This window comes from Centrocercus urophasianus, unplaced genomic scaffold (genome assembly GCF_019232065.1).
Source record: "Centrocercus urophasianus isolate 14NV4802_14NV808 unplaced genomic scaffold, USGS_Curo_1.0 seq_10, whole genome shotgun sequence".
NCBI lineage: Eukaryota > Metazoa > Chordata > Aves > Galliformes > Phasianidae > Centrocercus > Centrocercus urophasianus.
In genome coordinates, this window is record NW_024884142.1 from 43,932,160 (window position 1) to 43,950,492 (window position 18,333).

General features: G+C 35.3%; 1 protein-coding gene across 1 annotated transcript in view; it reads left to right on the forward strand.

Annotated features, from left to right (window-relative positions):
* The first annotated feature begins 14,002 nt into the window (after window positions 1-14,002).
* NKAIN2 (sodium/potassium transporting ATPase interacting 2) overlaps window positions 14,003-18,333 on the forward strand; it is a 289,894-nt gene continuing 285,563 nt past the window's right edge. The window contains exons 1-2 of the mRNA XM_042815045.1: window positions 14,003-14,151; window positions 14,263-14,320. Coding sequence (XP_042670979.1) covers window positions 14,003-14,151; window positions 14,263-14,320 — 207 coding nt within the window. The remainder of the gene's footprint in view (window positions 14,152-14,262; window positions 14,321-18,333) is intronic.

The window sequence follows — 18,333 nt, forward strand, 5'->3', positions numbered from 1 at the left end:
CAAGTCCCAAACACCACTATTTGAAATAATGTCTTCCAGGATACAGCAAAAATGGATTAGGCATCACTTAATTAAAGCAAACTTTGAATGAAATAATGTTTTGACTCTGGGTTTTGTGATAGCAGGGCTGTGGGCCAGGACAAAGGTTTGGGGACTCAGTAGTTCTGTCAGCTCTCTAGTAGCTGCTGTAAGCCCTATTTCATTCTGCTCTGCTAATATGGATGTACTGCTATCATTTGATGTAAAAAAAAAGATAGTTCTACAACTGACAGTGTCTGTTGTCTGCAGAATGAGAAGGAGGTTTTTTAAATACCCCTTTTTAAGCTAAAAGGATACTCAATGTCTATTACAACTTATCAGAGATGCGCTTATAGGAGCTTTTAATGTTGGAGATTTCTTTCTTTTTTTCTTTTTTTTTTCTTTTTCTTTCGTATTTTGGGAGATTCAGAACATGCTCAAGGCACGAGCTAGAAGCAAGTAGCTTTGCCTGCCATCATGTGTTCTGCTTTTGTGGGCTGAGGGAAATTACTGGGTGGCTGGAGCGAACACTTTCTGTAGGCCTCCTTAATGTTTAGATCTATACATTTCCTCTTGATTTCACAAAGGCTCCTTAGAGTCAGAGAATGAAAGGACACACGCAGGAAAAAGGCTCTGGATCTTTCAAAAAAGCCTTATCAATGCAGTGTGTTTGAGAGAAACATCTTCACTGCAAAGCAGCTTCTTCAGTGCTTCTAGCTGTGCTATGTGGCTACAGCAGCAGTAGAGTAGAGGGAGCTGGCATCCTTTCTCTTTCTCCCAACTGTCAAAATCCTCCTACATCCTTGTGTTTTTTCTAGAACTTTCTACAACATAACTCACCCATCACTCGGCCTCTGCAGCATATGTCCTTCTGTGTATTATGGAGATTACTTGGCTTACTGAGACTTTCCATGTTTGAAGCAAAAGTACTAGCCTTTCTACCTTCCTAGAACAAATTTGACAGCTGTAAAATTCTATCAACTACACGAATACAAAATATAATCCAACTTGAAACAGTGGCAATCCCCCTGTGCATACAGGAGGAAAAAGTATGCTTGCTTAAATACCAAAATCTTTGGAAAAATGATGTGAATGGACAATATGAAGCAAGAAAGGTCAAATAGTATACATCGAAAACCTTTTCAACATTTAATCCTTTCACTCTGTGTTTTAGCCAATATAGGGCAATGTATTGCTATGTAACAAATCAATTAAAGAATCAGATTATTTAGTTACAAAAGTAATAACTAAACTTTCATTTCTTTATTTCAATTTCATTCTTTTGTGCTCTGAAAAACAGTAAATAAATGAGGAAATTTGAATAAAAAGGTTTTAGAACCAGGAGTGCTTTGTTATTAGATATTTTTTACTCTCTCATTTTGTATTTATTTCTATATTTCTTCTAAACGCGAGACTTAGATGCATATTATTAAACTTTTTTTTTATCAATCTCAATCATCTATGAAAAAGACCAGAAATGATTATGAGACTGTCTAGGTATAGGAGTTTTTAAGTGCTTTTTTCATAGGTTAAAAAGCCAGTTACTCTATTTAGTTCTTTTCTAAGGTTTTGCAATTGCCTTTACATTGAAACTCTGCACTGGGCAAATAATTGAGTTGATAACAAAAAAAGAAGTGTCAGAAATGATGACTATTGTGTTATTAGATTCCCTTGTTCACCTTTGTGGAAAGAGATGCTTACATTTTGCTCATCAGCCCACTGTACCCAATAACTGCTAAGGAGTCTGTCTTCTAATAGCTTGGAAAAAAAAAAAAAAGCAAAGAAAAAAAAAAGCTGTAGAATCTCAAAGTAGAAAAGAGCAGAAATGACCCAAAGGTAGATAACATGTCGGAAGGACTCAGAAAATCTTCATTTTGTTTCATTAGTCTTAGGAAACTAACTCTATCCCTGAAAATGATCAGTGGTAGTTTAAGCCCATTATTTGATCTGAATTTGAGCCAAGTGGAACGGGTTATTTAGTGGTAAATACCCTCATGTTCTGGACCCATTCCTGCCAGATGTTCTTCTGGAAGTTACACAAGAGATATGTGTTAAAGACACAGTTTTGAAATATCAGTATCGATGAACATCTTAAGTTTTAAACTACATAGCCGCTGCATGTTTAATATTGAATCTATATAATCATATTTTTTTCTAACCATTTTCTAATTAAATTTGATCTCTAGTTCTTGGATCACATCAGTCAGTGACAATGTAAGTTAAAAATTCGCCACGTTTCACTGTGGTAGAGGATCCTTCCACTGTTTCACCTTAGACTTGCATACTATAAATTAAGAGAGTGAATAGAAATGCCAGGACAAAACATTCTCAGTGAGAAGGTTTACATGTTAAGGATAAATCTTTTCTTGCTGATACATTATCAACAAAAGTTTTCATTGTTTATCAGTTTGTGAAAGATTCCAAATTCAATTAATCTGTTCTGCAGTTATATTTTGCTGCCTATCATTTTGACATTTGTGATGTCATCCTGCAGATCACATATCTTCTGTGAGGAGTGCCTCTAATATTTGCTATTTGTAGTCCATGATTATCATGCTAAGTCATGCTATAATTGTGTGCTTTTTATTGACTTCAAAAGGAATAAAATTACATTGATTAGCTACTAGCTATTTCACTGTAAAAATAGAATGACAATAAACTGATTCTACAAAGGCTCTTCTGTAAACTGCTTTTGTCTGAAGTGTTATAGAAAATTACTGTATAAGTTCAAATCAGGATGAATGGAACTCTGTTGTTTATTTGTTTTGGTTTCTTTTTCATTTGTTGTTGTTTTTGTTTTGTTTCGTTTTTGTTTCTGGTTTTGGTTTTTTGTTGTTGTTTTTTTTTGTTTGTTTGTTTTGTTTTGCTTTTCATTTTGTTGAGTTTATTAATTTATTATCTTTAGTATTTTGTAGAAACCCCAGTCATGGCTCAGGACGCTCTGTTCCTGACCTTAAAGTCAGATTTTATGTCAAGAAATTTCAGAGAAAAAATGACAGTGCTGAGGAGTGTAATAGGGGATGTTTTAACAATCTAACTGTTATCAAATCTTGCAATAGCGTAGAAGCTGGTCTATGGGACTGATGAAAGAGAAATTATCTTGATAGTTGAAGCTGATATTTGTGTTGGTAGGAAAGGAAGGTCAACAAATGGGATAGAATGAAATGGATGCTCCAGAGTGACTCACTCAAAACAAAGATCCTTGCAACAGTGTTATAAATAGAGATAACAAAGCAAGACCACATATACCAAGGCCAGAGAAAAAGATGATACCATGGCTGAAAATTCCGATGATGGAAAATTTATAATTTATATTTACAAATAGAAAAGCAAAAAATAGGTAAGATGTTATTCAGTGAGAATCTGCAGTCCAAGTCTAAGTACAGAGGCATTTGGAGGATAATCTCTGATTTAATATCTTACTGATTTAAAAGAATGAAATAACATGTTAATGAAATTCATAGATAATGAATGTTGACAGGAGTTGTAAAGATATTTAGCACTAAGTTATCCAAAGACTGGAAGAACTAGTTTGTGAGAAAATATGTAAATGCAAATTTAGTAAAGAATTATTTACAAGCTGCTGGAATATTAGAGAAAAAGACCCAGGATCACTAAAAATTGAATACCTTCAGGTCAAGATATGTGACAGAACTGTGGAAAAAATTCGAAGTTCATATTTGAGAGCTTGTCATAGATTTCCAGTGTGAGGTTTGGTGTTGTATATGTATGTACATGTTAATGTTAGTTTGGCAGTAGTCAACATTACAAGAATAAATGTCTCCTGGAAGTTCTGAAGTCGCCTGATAAAAACTAAACAACCACTGCTGTAAAGTATAATAAGTTTAATATATTTTTATACACATAATCAATCTACCAGTTAAAGAGTACTTTCTGTTTCTTGTATGTTGACAAGTCATTATGTAAGACTTGTTTTAAAGCATGTAAGTGTTCCTGAGATGCATGAGTTTGGAACACACACAAAAAAGTAACACATAAAATCTAAAAAATATTCTTTATTTTAAAAGTGGAAATGTGAATAATTATGTAGACTATCTTGTGAACTAAACAGTTCCAGAATTTAAACATCAAGAAGACTTAGCCTTTTATAAGCAGAGATGCAAAGGATACCTGAGCTAAGGGAAAATATTTCATAAGTAATAATTCAATACCACGATTGTTCAGGACAGATGAGGAAATGTTAAATGTGGTTAATATGTCCAAAATAGTTAATGACAATTTTGTCAAATCTTTCAATCAAGGCAATGGCATGGAATAAGAAGAGACAAAATGATGAAAATGAAGACATAGGAATGTATGCTTAACAGCATAAAAAAAGCTTTAAAAATTCTATGTTATCAAGATGAGGGAAATTAGATAAAATTCATTACAGAGTTTTGAAAATAACATATTTGAAACCACTGGTCTATTATAAGGTTGATAACTCTTATCAACCTATCCCAGTTGATAGTCTGCACTCAGGGAATCTGGTAAATCCTACATTTATAATTTAAAGGGAGACATAAGTAATTAGGGACTGTGGGTTCATCTGGCTTTAATATCATGCAAAGTTTTAGAACAAATTTCTGCTGAAATTGTAATTAAATGCATGAACAGAATTAGAAATAGGACAAAACATGTTTTTAACTGCTATTTTTCTTTGAAAAATAGTTTTCTAGTCAAATGACATGGAATAGAGCTCATCTATTTGGACTTTAGTTAAATATTTGATACAGTGCCAAAGAGTAAATTAAAAATAGGATTAGTACAAGAATTTTAATGTGCTATGAGGAAATGACTAAAGAGTAGAAAACCAGATTGAAATAGTTAAGATGCACTGTAGTGGAATTAGGTTATTGCAGGATTTTTTTAGAGTTGGTTTGTAAGAGTTCCTATTTAATAATTCTCTTTATGTCCTTAGTCCGAAGTGCAGGAGAACATCATTGGAATTTCTGATGGCACATATTTACAAGGATTTTCTCAGTTAAGATCCCTTCCAATCCAAAACATTTTGTAATAATTGAAGGAAAAATTGACAAAGGAAATGGAAGGAACAGAAAAAAAATTAAACAGTAATGGGAAAATGGAATTAAATTCAGTGGATTTTACAGTGTAGATTGTCACTGGACTGTCATGGATTTAGGATCTGATAAGGATTTGCACAATAAACTGGTAGATATCCAGTAGGTATGAAGGAAAAAGAGATGTGTGAATTATGTCACTGAATCATCAAAACCACACAGGCATGAGGAAAGTCTGTAACCAAATCTTTAAGCCTTTCCTGGAAAGTATTGTAAAACTGAGGTTACTAAGACAAAGAAAAGAATATTTCACAGTATAACTGCTGAATGAAAGAATCAAACAGGATTAAAACATAATCTAGTAGAAGATACCTTCTAGTAGAAGAAGTTGGGGGGAAAAAAAACCACGGAAGCTAAGAACAGGTATGATTTTCTCCTATAAATCTACCAAATGGATATGTAAAGGAAAAGAGAAAACTGCAAAACTAGAAAGTTGTTCTGCCACCAGAATTAAATGGATATATATATTATTATACATTAATTATTTTAAGCTAGAAGTTATAAGATTTCTAACCAGCTTTGTGTTTACGGCTTTCCATCAAAAATAGAAAAATAAGAAATTGACTTTTTTTAGGTTAATGCATATTTACTTCACAAAATAAGATGGACTAGCAGTAAAATATAGTAAGTGAGCCATAAACTCTTTTTCAATCTAATATTCTTTTCATAACCAGTGGGAAGCATGACACAAATATCTGAAAGATATTTCATTTTTCCGTTCCATTATTACTTATGATGTTGTGAATAGTGATAAAATTATTGTAAGAGTGCTAGAATACAATATCTGAAAAGTATGAAATTCCTCACTTTCTTCTTTCTATGCAATAGCTCTTCAAGAAAAGTGGTGGTAGCTTCATCTCTTGGGACTTTTAAAACTAGTTTCAACGCTACTGAAGAAAAATGTAGGGAGCAAACTGAGAGAAAGGAAGAAATTTAATAAGAGTTTTTTTTCCCTGGTCTGCTTGCCTGCTTGCTGAAGTACCAGTTCTTCTGATGTTCTTTATTCTTGTCTGGCATCTCCAGGTCTCTGCACAGCACTGCTGGCTTTCTAAGTGCAGAGATTAGCAGTCGCTAGTTCAAATGTTCAGGAACTATTTTCAAATTTAAGTCATTTTCTATTTCACTTTTTTTTTGTTAATTACAGCAACCACTCGCCCATAAATCTTGCATATCCTTTGGTTGTTATTCAGGAATTTAATTTTCTGGTTGAATATTCTACTGAATATTCATTTTAATTGAATATTTGACTCAAAGAAAATAACAGTTTCTGGAAACTAATAATAAATTTCCAAGAATTATTAAGAACTACAAAATACTTCTTTTCTTCTTTTTTATTGTGGAACCACAAAATTGGCGAACTTGACCATAAGAAATGAATACACTCCATTTCTTGTGAGGTACTTTACTTACCAATAAACACAAAGCAACTTCTAAAACTGCACTGAATACAGTCAGTTTTACTTTCAGAATAAGTGCTGAAGTCCTTAGTCTGTAACGTCAAAAATATCTGCTTCTTCTCTCACAGAGAAAACAGTATGCAAACAATAAAATACGCTATAGACTTCTCATAGCATTGTGTTTTATCTAAAGCTAAACCCAAAGCTGTTGATTCACAAGTTACAATGTGCTAGGAGACCATTCAACATTCTCACAGCCTTTTAGACTTAACAGTCTCTCATTGAAGCCGAGCAGTCCATATGTACATTTTAGCTTTCAGAAACAGTAATATAGTGTGGGGAGCAACTCTGCACTGAGACAGAAAAAAGTAGACTGTAACCTAACAGTATTTGTTATCATAGCCAGTCTTCCACAGTTTGTACAAAACCTGTATGGCACTGGCTCAAGATTTTATAATACTTTTTTTTTTTATCCTGTAATAGAGGTAATCAAGCTAAAAACATGCATTAGAATGATTAAATTACTGCTGTGGAGGTCCAGTTTTGAAGAAGATAATAAATTCATTTTGAACATTTTACAATAATGGAGGAAGGATGAAAGAAATTTCTCTTCCTAGCCCCAACACTGAAACACTGAAATTGCCTGGTTTAATTCTCCAGTTCATTTATTTGTAAATTGTTAACCTACCATAAAACAAAAGAAAAAAATAACCCTTGCTTTTACTGCATCGGTTAAGTAAATATCCTTCCTATCTTGAAGAAAGTCTTACATCTCTAAGAAAATGCTTACACTGACCTTGTATTTAAAGTCTATGCTTTTCATTAGATGTGCAATATCACAGCAATATTTTTTGTGCACTGAAGCACTGAAGAGTTCACTGAGAACAAAAGAAAATAGTAAATTTGCTGCTATTTAATGGCACCATTTTCAGTAAGATTGAGTAGTTAGGCAAAGTATTGCTAGGTGCAGTATAAATTTAACAATAACATATTATTACATGTGCAAATAGCCTAGAAATACTCCATTTAATAAGTACATCTTGTTAGTTGACACACAATTATGTTAATGCAATAGAATCAGAGAGTAATTTAAATGTAATTATAATTTTAGGACTTAAAAGATAAATCATACAGAACATGGGACTTGTTCTCCTAGAATATGTCTGAAATACTGTTCTATCTTTGAAATCCGTTTTTGCAAATGAAGTAGAATAAGAGTAATTTGCAAATCAAAACACAATTGTGTTGTTCAGCGGTTCAGCTCAATTCCAGGTTTAGACTTCCACAATTAACATCAAAAAACATACAGGTGAAGTTTAGACTAAACATATTTCTGTTGTAGCTACACTTCAATTTCTTTACTAACATATGACTTAATGGTATTAATCTACCTACCTATCCAACTATCTGTCCATCTGTCTACCTGCCTGCCCATGTTTATGCATGTTATTCATTATCATAGAGATAACTAAAGATTCATTTGTGGGCATCAGTCTTATGACAGTACATGTTTTAGAAAAAAAATGGATTAATTTCTGATTTCACTACATCCATATTGTTTAATGTTAATATTTAGAAATTGCTAGTTTGTTATGTACAGTATACAGACAACTCTGCACTGTATTTAAAATAACCCTTTTAGAAAATCTACACACATTTTTCTCACAGACAGCATGGTTAAGTTTAAAATGTCATAATCCTTAATATATGTGTACGTATATATGTGTATGTATATTTGAAAATCAAGTGTTTATATTTTCAAGCACCATATGATTATTAAGCCTTTTATCACAGAAATAGATAACTAACTGTGGTCAGTCTTCAATGATCACTTATTTGCTTTGATGTTTTTGCTAATGGCTTACTACTGAACAGTTTCATAATTGCTGTTGAATTGTGTTTTTTTCATCTCATTTTTCTTGAGGAATCCATTTGCCCAAATATTCTTGTTACTGGAAATATTCTTTAGTATTCTGGTTAATTTTTCATTTTCAAATCCACAATTACTCCATCTTCATCTGTTCATGATTCCTTTTTCTTCTATTGTTAGAATGAATGTATTTATAGATTGGAATAATGATTTTTCAATGTTTTATAAATTTAAGTTTTCCACTCCTGCCCCATTTCTCTTATTCTCTTCACTCGATGGTATTGTAAAGTAAAAAAATTTTTTGCTCCTTTTCTCACACACAGAGGGTCTGCCTTCGTTACACACACACACGCACACACAAAGAAGAATACAAGATTTATAAAGCAAGAGTGAACAAGAAAAAAAACCACAACATGCATAGTTATAGTTATGAAGACACACCCTCTGTCAGTGAGCACTTGAAAATTTATTCTTTTTCTAACTATAATATGATTATGTGCCTGCTCTGATCAGAAATCAAATGCTTTGCATGCCTGGGCTAGGTGTATGCTCTCTTGTTTTTTGTCTTGTCCTTCGGTATTCCCTAGGTATTAGTGACTAATAATCATTAGGCTTATATGTAATAAGTTGAGGCCTGCCACTAAATTGACAATTGCTTTGTTCTGCCTCCCATGATTTTGACTGGAAGTTGTTTGTGCTGGACTCTGGTGTCTTTGTGCCCTGAATACCCCTGTAGGGTCAGGCACTTGCATTTAGGCACGTGATATTTAAATCTGAAATTAACTGGTACAACAGACAGCCCAGTGCTCATCTCAGCAAAAATGACAATGACGTGCGTTATACATCACTGTATAAATTCAACTGTCTGGGTAATTTTATTCTGATATAAATAGGCACTTAAAGCCTTTCTGACACTTTTTAAAATATGCTTTCAGACTTAGAGCAAAACCTAATCTAGTCTTTTAGGTGTCTCAGATTAACTTCAACCACACATCAAATCCTTGACATCAGAGTCAAAAGGTGACCAACATCTCTTGAACAACTACCAGAACAGAAGAACTACCTAAATTCCTTATAAAATAAGGAACAACAAGCCAGTGGTTCTGAATCCCTGTATTGTTGCTATGGATGGTTTTGCCCACCAAAGTCTCTATTTTGAGCATGCACCTAATTTAGTCAGCTGCAGAAGACCACACTGGGTGCCTAAGTTAATTTGTCATCCTGTCATCCTTATGTGACGCTTACCTACAAATCCAGTAAGAAATGGCCATCACCTCCTGGTTAACCTCCTTGGACTGTCACCATTTTGTTACCATATAGTGCTTCGGCTTCAGTAGAAGACAGAGAACTCTTACATTCAGGATACTACAGAACAAGCTTGCTCCACTTTTGGAAAACATACAGACCCAAACGCTGTACATAACTCAGAATGAACATCTGCTGTTTTCTCGATCAGTGCTTTTAGCTCCCCGTTGTTAGGTAAGTGAGAGGTTCCAAATTCAACTTTGAAAGCTTTTTTAATGTAAATTAAACAGACGTCATATCTGTCTGTGTGATTCTAGATTGGAATGGAGCCTTTGGAAAGATAGATCATCTCCCCTGCCTTTGGGGCAATTTTAAGCATGCACAGATGAGTAGACAGGGTAAGACAACCTACTTATTTTAACTACCTTCAGAATTAGTCAATTGGAAAGAAGATTTATTGGATCTCGGTTGGAGTCCCACATTTGGTTTTTGGCCACAAATAAATCTTGCTTTGTTCAGGATTCAAGACAACTAAGTTCTGTCTTGTACATTTTTTTTCTGGAAATTCTTCAAACACCTCTAAATTCACAAGTTTTACTTTCATCCTCTTCAGATTAATAGAGTAAATGCAGAGTACGAGGGAACACCTAACTGTTTGGAGAAAAATGCATTGGCTTCTAATCTTCAGACAACTGAATATAAGCACAGAAGAAGAACAAAGCCAATTTTATTGTTCTGAAATCATTAGAATAGTAAAAAAAGTTTTCTTAATTCAGACAAAAGAAAATGATTGTCAATTGTGTGAAGCTGTACTGCAGCAAATGTTTTAAAAATCTGGAAGCACTGAGTATAGTCCTGAGCCTAACGTTGTCTATTCTGCTTCATTTTGTTCTAAAAAGTAATTTGCAACACATCTTGATTGATAAATAGAGACTCTGCATTCTGTGTGACAATCTTATGCACTTTTTTTAGAAGAGACTTCTGGCTATCTGAATGGTCTAGAAGTATAAGCATTTTTCACGAAGGCATTATTCCAGGTATCTGTGCTAGAATACGATATTCAGTATGTGTTGTTTGTTTGTTTCAAATCAATATTCTTTTTGCTCTTTAAGATATTTTTGGATTAATATTTCATTTGTTAAGTATCCGTGGCCAAGGATTGGCCAAGTAGCACAAGCCACCACTCTTCTCCAGAAAGTCTGAACTGCTTCAAGTTTCAATCTCAAGTGTATGTAAAAATTAGGTTTAACAATAAACATTTATAGAATCAGAATTCAATTCAGAATGTATTGGTATGAAAGAGGGGGAAACTGTGAGACAAGCAACTCAAAACTACAAGATAATTTAAACGTCTCAATGACTTAGTACAAGCTCATTTGAATGATAGAACATACTCTAAGAGATATAGATTAACACTGTACATGAAATCTTGAATTCTGAGGTGCAAACCTCTAATCTGCTTAATCAGCTAAGTACGGCATTCTGTGGTGGAAAGCTTTTTCCATAAATCTTCCTTGATAAGTCACTAAGAAAAATATATCATCTTAAAACAAAACAAAATAAGCCATCAAAACAAAAACAACCAAAAACTTCTCAATGGAAGCTAAGGCTGATGAAGGTAAATAACTTTAGTGCAAACATAGCTTATACGGAGTGGCAGTGAGAGCAAGAATGAAATTAGAGTGATGATATACTTTGGCAAGTGCCTGTCCCTCCTGGCTCTGGATGAAAAGTATTTGCCTCTTGATGACAGGTTTAAAAAACCTGCTGACATTCTTTAATATTTATTAAAACATTGTCATTCTCCCTTGTAAAACAGTTGTAATCTCAAGAAAAGTAGAAAACTTCTACACAGAGTTCTTTCAGTTCTCCAATGGAACTTCTACAGATAGATTGTATGTATAAAATATAATGCAATGTAATGAGTTTGGTCAATGCTATCTAAAGCTTATTTCCATTTACTTGGTGGTCACATCTGCAGTATTTCTTAGCTGTTTTTCTAACGCATTAAATTTCTTAAAATACTTTTTTTTTTTTAAACATGAGGCAAACAGAAAATACCACTGAATTAGTGGCACTATTGAGGGCAAGTCTGTAAGATTGCAAGGAAATATAATAGTTTTCTTTATTTTTCTGTTCTCCTTGATGACCACAAGATTCACATACCCCTCAGCGCAAATTCAATATGGAACAACCACACTGTAATCTCATCTGTTTCTGAGGTCATAGTTGGCAGCCGTGAGAGAGACCATGCAGAGGACGTATGAAAATTGAGGCTATAATTGGTAGTAGGACATGTCACTGAACAATCAGAAGGTCATAAAGGAAGGATAGGATTGGTCTTTTCCAACCTTGGTAATTCTATGATTCTATAAGGAACACGACTATTGAGGCAATGGTGGTTTAATGATAATGGTTTAGATGATCTATCAGTACAGTTGATCAGATGTCCATGGATCAGATATTTTGCTTCAAATGGAAGAATTTGTATTGCAGTCCCTGGATTTCACTACAGCAGTGCCTTGTTGCAAAGGAGCCTAGGCTGTAAGCCTCAACACGGTCATGGGCTCAAAAATATATGAATTCATTTTCTATTCTTGCTAAAGCAGCAAATTAAGTACATTTTATGAAAATCCAAGACATGAAAGTTTTGGTTTACCATTTTCAAACATTCACAGTAAAACACAGTAGGTCTTCCAGAATAGAATACAATTTCTGTAAGGCTGGCTGGAAGCTTACCAAAGGTTCATTGGCACTTAAGAATTATTGAAAAATTTTCATTTTCAATTTACGCAAAGGGAAAAGCAAAACCAAAAGAAATATAAGCATTATTATTTTTTTTTTTTTCCTTTGTGAGTCCTGTATCTGTTGGTTACAGAAGAAATTCAGAGTCAAGAACAGATTTTATGATGTGTCATCCAAATCATGGACCCATTTTTTACTGCAAGATACATTCTTCATCAGCAAGGGGAGAAAAAAAGTCTTTTCAAAAGAAGAACAAGAGCACAAGCATTCTTTTTTTTCTTTATCAGATGTTAGTTTAATTTTGCTGCTCCATTTTGAGAAGGAGCAGAGATAAAAACATCCACAGTATGAAAATTCTTGCAGTTTTGTAAGTTATTAGTGTGATCTGTAATCGGAGAAATAAAATATCAAAACTATTCCGAAAAGCCAGCAGCTATTTCGAATGTAGATACTTCAATCTGTAAACAAAACAACCATAAAACTATTTCACTGTTATGGTACAGATTTAATTTTGTCTCAACTCTCTTGTCATTTTGCAAGTTTGCTATCTTTTTATGCTTTGTCTTCTTTTCTTTTCCCCTTGACAAGTAATCTTCATCTGCAATTTGAACTTCAGCCGAAGAGTTTGTTGTCTATAAAATCTTTTCTCCTCTTTCTTACTTTCTCAGGTGTAACAGATCTCCAGGAAATGTATTGCTTCCTTTCCAAACTATCATAGCTAGTCTAGTCAGGGACATTCACTCCTTACAAAGATACATGGAAGATGCTCCAAGCATTTAAACACAAATTTGTTTCATCTTCTTGACAGTTTCCTGGTATGGCACGTGGGAATGATTATTAATTTATCTCATTCAATGTTCTGCTTCTGGCATTGGCTTATAACATGATGCCGAAAATGAGATGTTCATACACATGGCAATTGGATTACTCCAAGTGAAGTAGGATGAACTGATCCTTTCAAAATGAATGTGAATATTTTTATCAGTTAATTTCTCAACAAGTGTATCTTTGAATACAGCATACTTGCAAATCCCTTGGCTGGAGTTTCTTTGTCTGAAATAGAGGAGATGTAGAGCTGACCCTGTGCAGTGACAGGTACTCTGAGAAAGCCAGGCATGAGATACAAAGTAAGATTGAAGCAGAGCTCATCCTCCATGGAAGATGCGTGGAGTGCATTGTCCTTGTCAGAGTACTTTGTGATCACAACCTTGGTATGGAAAGCCCTTTTGGCCAATTGGTTTGGGATATGTTTAAAGATATAAGACTTCATCTCTAATAAAGTGTCAGAGCAGTAATTCTGTGAGTATTAGCATGTCTATAGTTGAAAGCATTACATGATTTCATACAGCTGCACTTAAAAAAATATATCCGTAACCAGACTAATAATTTGTAAGCATTATGTACTGTAATAACATATGGAATTTTCTGATTGCAAACTGATGGTAGTTTTATGTGTACATAAATGTTCGATTTTTATTTTGGCTTTTTTTCTTCTGTTATTCAGTCTTGTCATTTAGGACCTCTAGGAGATAACGTGGCATCACGTTTTCAAGTGCTGGAGTCAGAGGTGGTTTTTTATTAAGCAGAATTTTTCAGTTACAGGAAAGGGACAAGAAAAGATGGACTTAGGACTTGAGTAATTAGACATGATTTGTTTTCGTGAACTGGATGAAATGTATTTGCCAGATGTCCAAGATACCTCTGAGATTCAGGAAGAATTTTATCGCATCATCCAGGAAATCCTTATCAAAACACAGCTTGGATCCCTGGCAGCGCTGGGCGTATGGTTAGATATGTAAGTCCCACTTGCTTGTCCGCTCACCAGTCCTTTGTAACAGAGGGCATTTATTAAGAAAACAGATGGGAAAACATCAGTTATCTTTTGTGCCTTCTGTTTTCTATAAAGGCCAGAAAGACAAGGCAAACTCAAGCAAAATAATCCAAGGGTTTGTAGAGTAAATTTGGTAAGTCAGGGGAGAACAGCTTCACTACAGATCAAGTAGCTGTATTACGTCTGATAAACTGTTTTGATTATAGGTTAGTTAAAGAGCTCTAATTTTGAAAGGCTGTAGATCCTTTCTAAAGAAATTTTATCTATAATATTACTTTATATTAGATTATAATAATAATATTACTTTACATGCATACTGTTGTACTAAGCAAGCTTGCAGTTGGTATAAAGCATAGTAGCCTTTTAGAAATTGAGAGTTCTGAGATGCTGAACAACTACATGCAGTTTTTATAGAGTTCTGTGGAAATGGTTATTTGGTTGTATAGTTATGAACTGTAAAAATCCAACAGAAATTTTTCATCATAATCAGTATTTTTGGCCCAACAAATAACTTCTGTTGTAGTATCTCAGGTCTAGTGTGTCCCTCTTAGTTGGTGGAACTTGGCCAGCTACCAGACACCTGCCCAGCTGTTCGCTCTTACTGCTTTTTCACCATAAAAGAGAGCAAAAAAGATTAAAAAAACTTCGAGGTTGAAACTATGGCAAGGAGATCACTAACCAATTGCCATCATTGGCAAAACAGAATCAGTTTGGAGAAAATCAACCTAACTTATTGATGATTAAAAGGGATTTAATTTGTAGGAAACAAAACCTGAAGCACCTTTTCCCTCTCCTTCTTCCCAGGCTGATCTTCACTCCTTTGTTCCTTCTCCAGTACTTCCCACTTGCCTAAACGGCACAGGGAGTGGGAATTTGGTTAGTCTAGAACGACTCCTCTTAGCCACTTCTTCCTCCCACTTTCCCCCATGCTTCAGCATGGATCCTTCTTAGGGACTGAAGTTCCTGCAAGGAAAACACACCCAACAGTGAGCTCTCCATAGCCTATAATCTCATTCAGGGCTTGTGTACCCATTTCAACATGGGGTCCTTCTCAGGTGCAATGCAGATAGCTGCTCTGGTGCCTAAAGCACCTTCTCGCCTCTGTCTCGCTCCAATTTATAGGAGGGAGATGAGGTTCTTTAATATCTGTATACCCGGTGTGAGATTAAGAAACAACGGTTCATATGTTGTTCCATCCAATTTATTACTAAGACCTAATCAGGGAGACGGGGAAGGGAAGGAGTGCGATAGAAAAGATGGAAAAGAAGCAGGAGTTGCGTAAAGCGGGGAGAGTCACCAGCAGGATCCAGCAGCGGTCCCGTTGCACGGTGTTTGAAGGTCCCGGGCAGAACGCAGCAGAAGACGGGGAGCAGCAGAGAGGCCGGCCTTGGGCAGCAGGCAGGTAGACGAGGAAGTCGAGGAGCCAATTCTTGAAGCAGCAACAGCGGTCAGGCAGCAGGCTCAGGAGAGTTCAACAGTATGCAGGAACCCCCTCAATCTTCAGGAATCCTTCTATCTTCAGGAATTCCTCTCTCTCTGTTCTTCATGAGGAATCTGTTGTCAGAAACCCCTGTTCTTCTTCATGAGGAATCTGTTGTCAGAAACCTATCCTCATGGTTTTCAGTTCCTCTTTTATCCTCCTTATTCTCCTGCCTACGTGACAAGGATGGGCCTTGAGCAAGAGTCATTGAGTACCCTCTAAGATGGCCCGTCATCCTGAGATAGGTCCACCGAAAGGAGCACTTCACAGCTATTTAGCTGCAGTTCATCTCGCTCTTGTTGCCCCTGGCCTTGCCCATCTGCGTTCCCCCAGACAAAGGATTTCACAACCTTTGCCTAGGACTTGCCTGGACTGGTCTATCTGTCTCCTTAAGACAAAGGTTTTCATCCTCCTTGCTCGGGACTTGTCTGGACTTGAACAAGTCCATCGGTGTTCCCAGCAAACTTTGAGACACAGACGTTGACAGAATAATGTCTTACAGCCTCCTGCTCCAGGGTTGTTTCTCACCACTTTATTTCTTCACTCCACACATCACTGTGCAGCATTTTTACTTTTCTTAAGCACGTGTTTTCTAGAGGTGTCCCAGCTGTCTGCTGGGGCCATTGGAACCAGCTGAAGCTGGCTGTGTCCTGAACAGTGCAACCCCAGCCACACCTCCCGGAGACAGTGTCTGTAATAGTCATTTAACTGGATTTATTAACAGAATGGTACCCTAGATGGTATTGCAAAATCACACTAAATTTTGTGTTTAATAGCCCTTAAAATAGCTTCACAAAGAACAACATGGGGTTTTTTTTTGGCACATGTTGCCACCAGTGAAGTAATTATAATGTATTTGTAGAATGTCAACCAACCTGCTTTCAAAGCAAAGTGCAAAATCCAAGCTTGATGATGAAGGAAGGAAATCTTATTATCCAGCACCTTTGCTGCCATTATTGGCACAAACATACCACTCATCCAATTTCCTTGTGGCAGCAAGGAAGTTTGTAGAAGCAAGTTTGTAGTTTAAGTATTGGAAAGCTTTGATGTGGAGTTTTGTGTACAGGAAGACTTACAAGACTAGTTAGAAACAAAGTCTTGTGTGTTTTGCTCACTACTCATTATTTCAGATACTTCTGCCCCTTTCAGTGCAGAACTTGATTTTTTTATGACTAAAGTAAGTGATTCATCATTACTCTAAACCTCTACACTTTAGCACTACTGCCAGCTTCATCTTCCATCTTATGACTTAGTAAGGTGTATCTTTTTTACTGCACTTACCATTCAGTGGCTTGCAGGTGGCTCCTAAAGCACTCAGTGGAGTTTTCCATATGCTGTTGCATCCTTCCTATCCAGGCTTTGTAGGATATGTGTTTTCTCCTCAAACATTATACTTCAAGACTCCAAAAGATGCTTTTCTCTCTCCCATTACGTTGCACTAATCTGCCCTAAGTGATAATTTTACTTTGAAAATATGCTGTGATTAGTTCCCATGGTTTTGAGTGGTGTTATATTCTGCAGCAGTTACCAGATGTGTCACATCTTGGTGCTGTGCCAGAGAGTGTTCATTCCGTTAACAATTTGATTAAAATAAGGAAGTGCTCATATTTTGAATTCATTGAAAGCGTCAAGAACACCATGACCATGTGTTATTAACGTACCTCACAGGCTTACATTTTTCATGGCATATATTGTTAGAGCCAAGTAACAATACAATAAAGTAATAACACATGTAACAGGTTTTTATTAGAAACAGATGGTTTTCTTCTACTTGCTCATAACAAAAGGTAAAGGTAAATCTCACCTAACTGTTGTCTTCAGAGCAATCGAAGGCAATGAACTTTACTGGCTAAGGTTCTGTGCAGTACTTGAGATCTCCTCAGCCATTCTCCATACTGGGTTTCACCAGCTGACTTAGTAAGTTAAGTCTCTATCCTTATTATACTTCAGGTCCTTATTTTTTGAATGAAGACAGTTTAACTGGAAACAAATAGATAAGGAAATAAAGGAAATGTAAGTAATGGAAGTGATTTCATTTTATGGGTCTCCTAATTCTTAGTCTTTCCCTTTAGCCATCAGAGAGAAGGGTTTTACAGACCTCTGAAAAGGTCCTGCAGTGTTACTTATATTTGGGGGAGAGTTCTGAAGTGATCATATTTAAATGTCTTTTTATAAATAAATGTAATAAGAAATAATATTTCAGATTGTGCTCTTGAATCAATTTAAATCTTAACACTCAGAAATTTGAAGACAGTATTCTATGATTTAGGCATAGGTATACATATTCTTGTATGTTATCAACATACATAACTTTAGTATGATTTATGGTTTTACAGCAATTTCATTCTAATTTAAAAAGAATAAAAAAGCTACAAGCTGGATCAAATGCAAGATTAAAAAAAATCATGTTTGAATAGAACAAAGGATCACTTAAGCATAGAAAATAGCATCAAACAGCAGCCAGCAGCAGTTGCATAGCAAGCAGGTCAGGATGAGGCCATTCCTCCCATGTTTCTTCGATAAAATTTACCCTCCCAAGTTGTAACAGCTGGTAATTATGAGAATTCTTAAACCAAAATCTATGGCTAGACCACTGTTTATATTCACCATCAGTGAACTGATTTTCAATAAACTTGTCTTAATATTTATTACGTGTACACCACAAA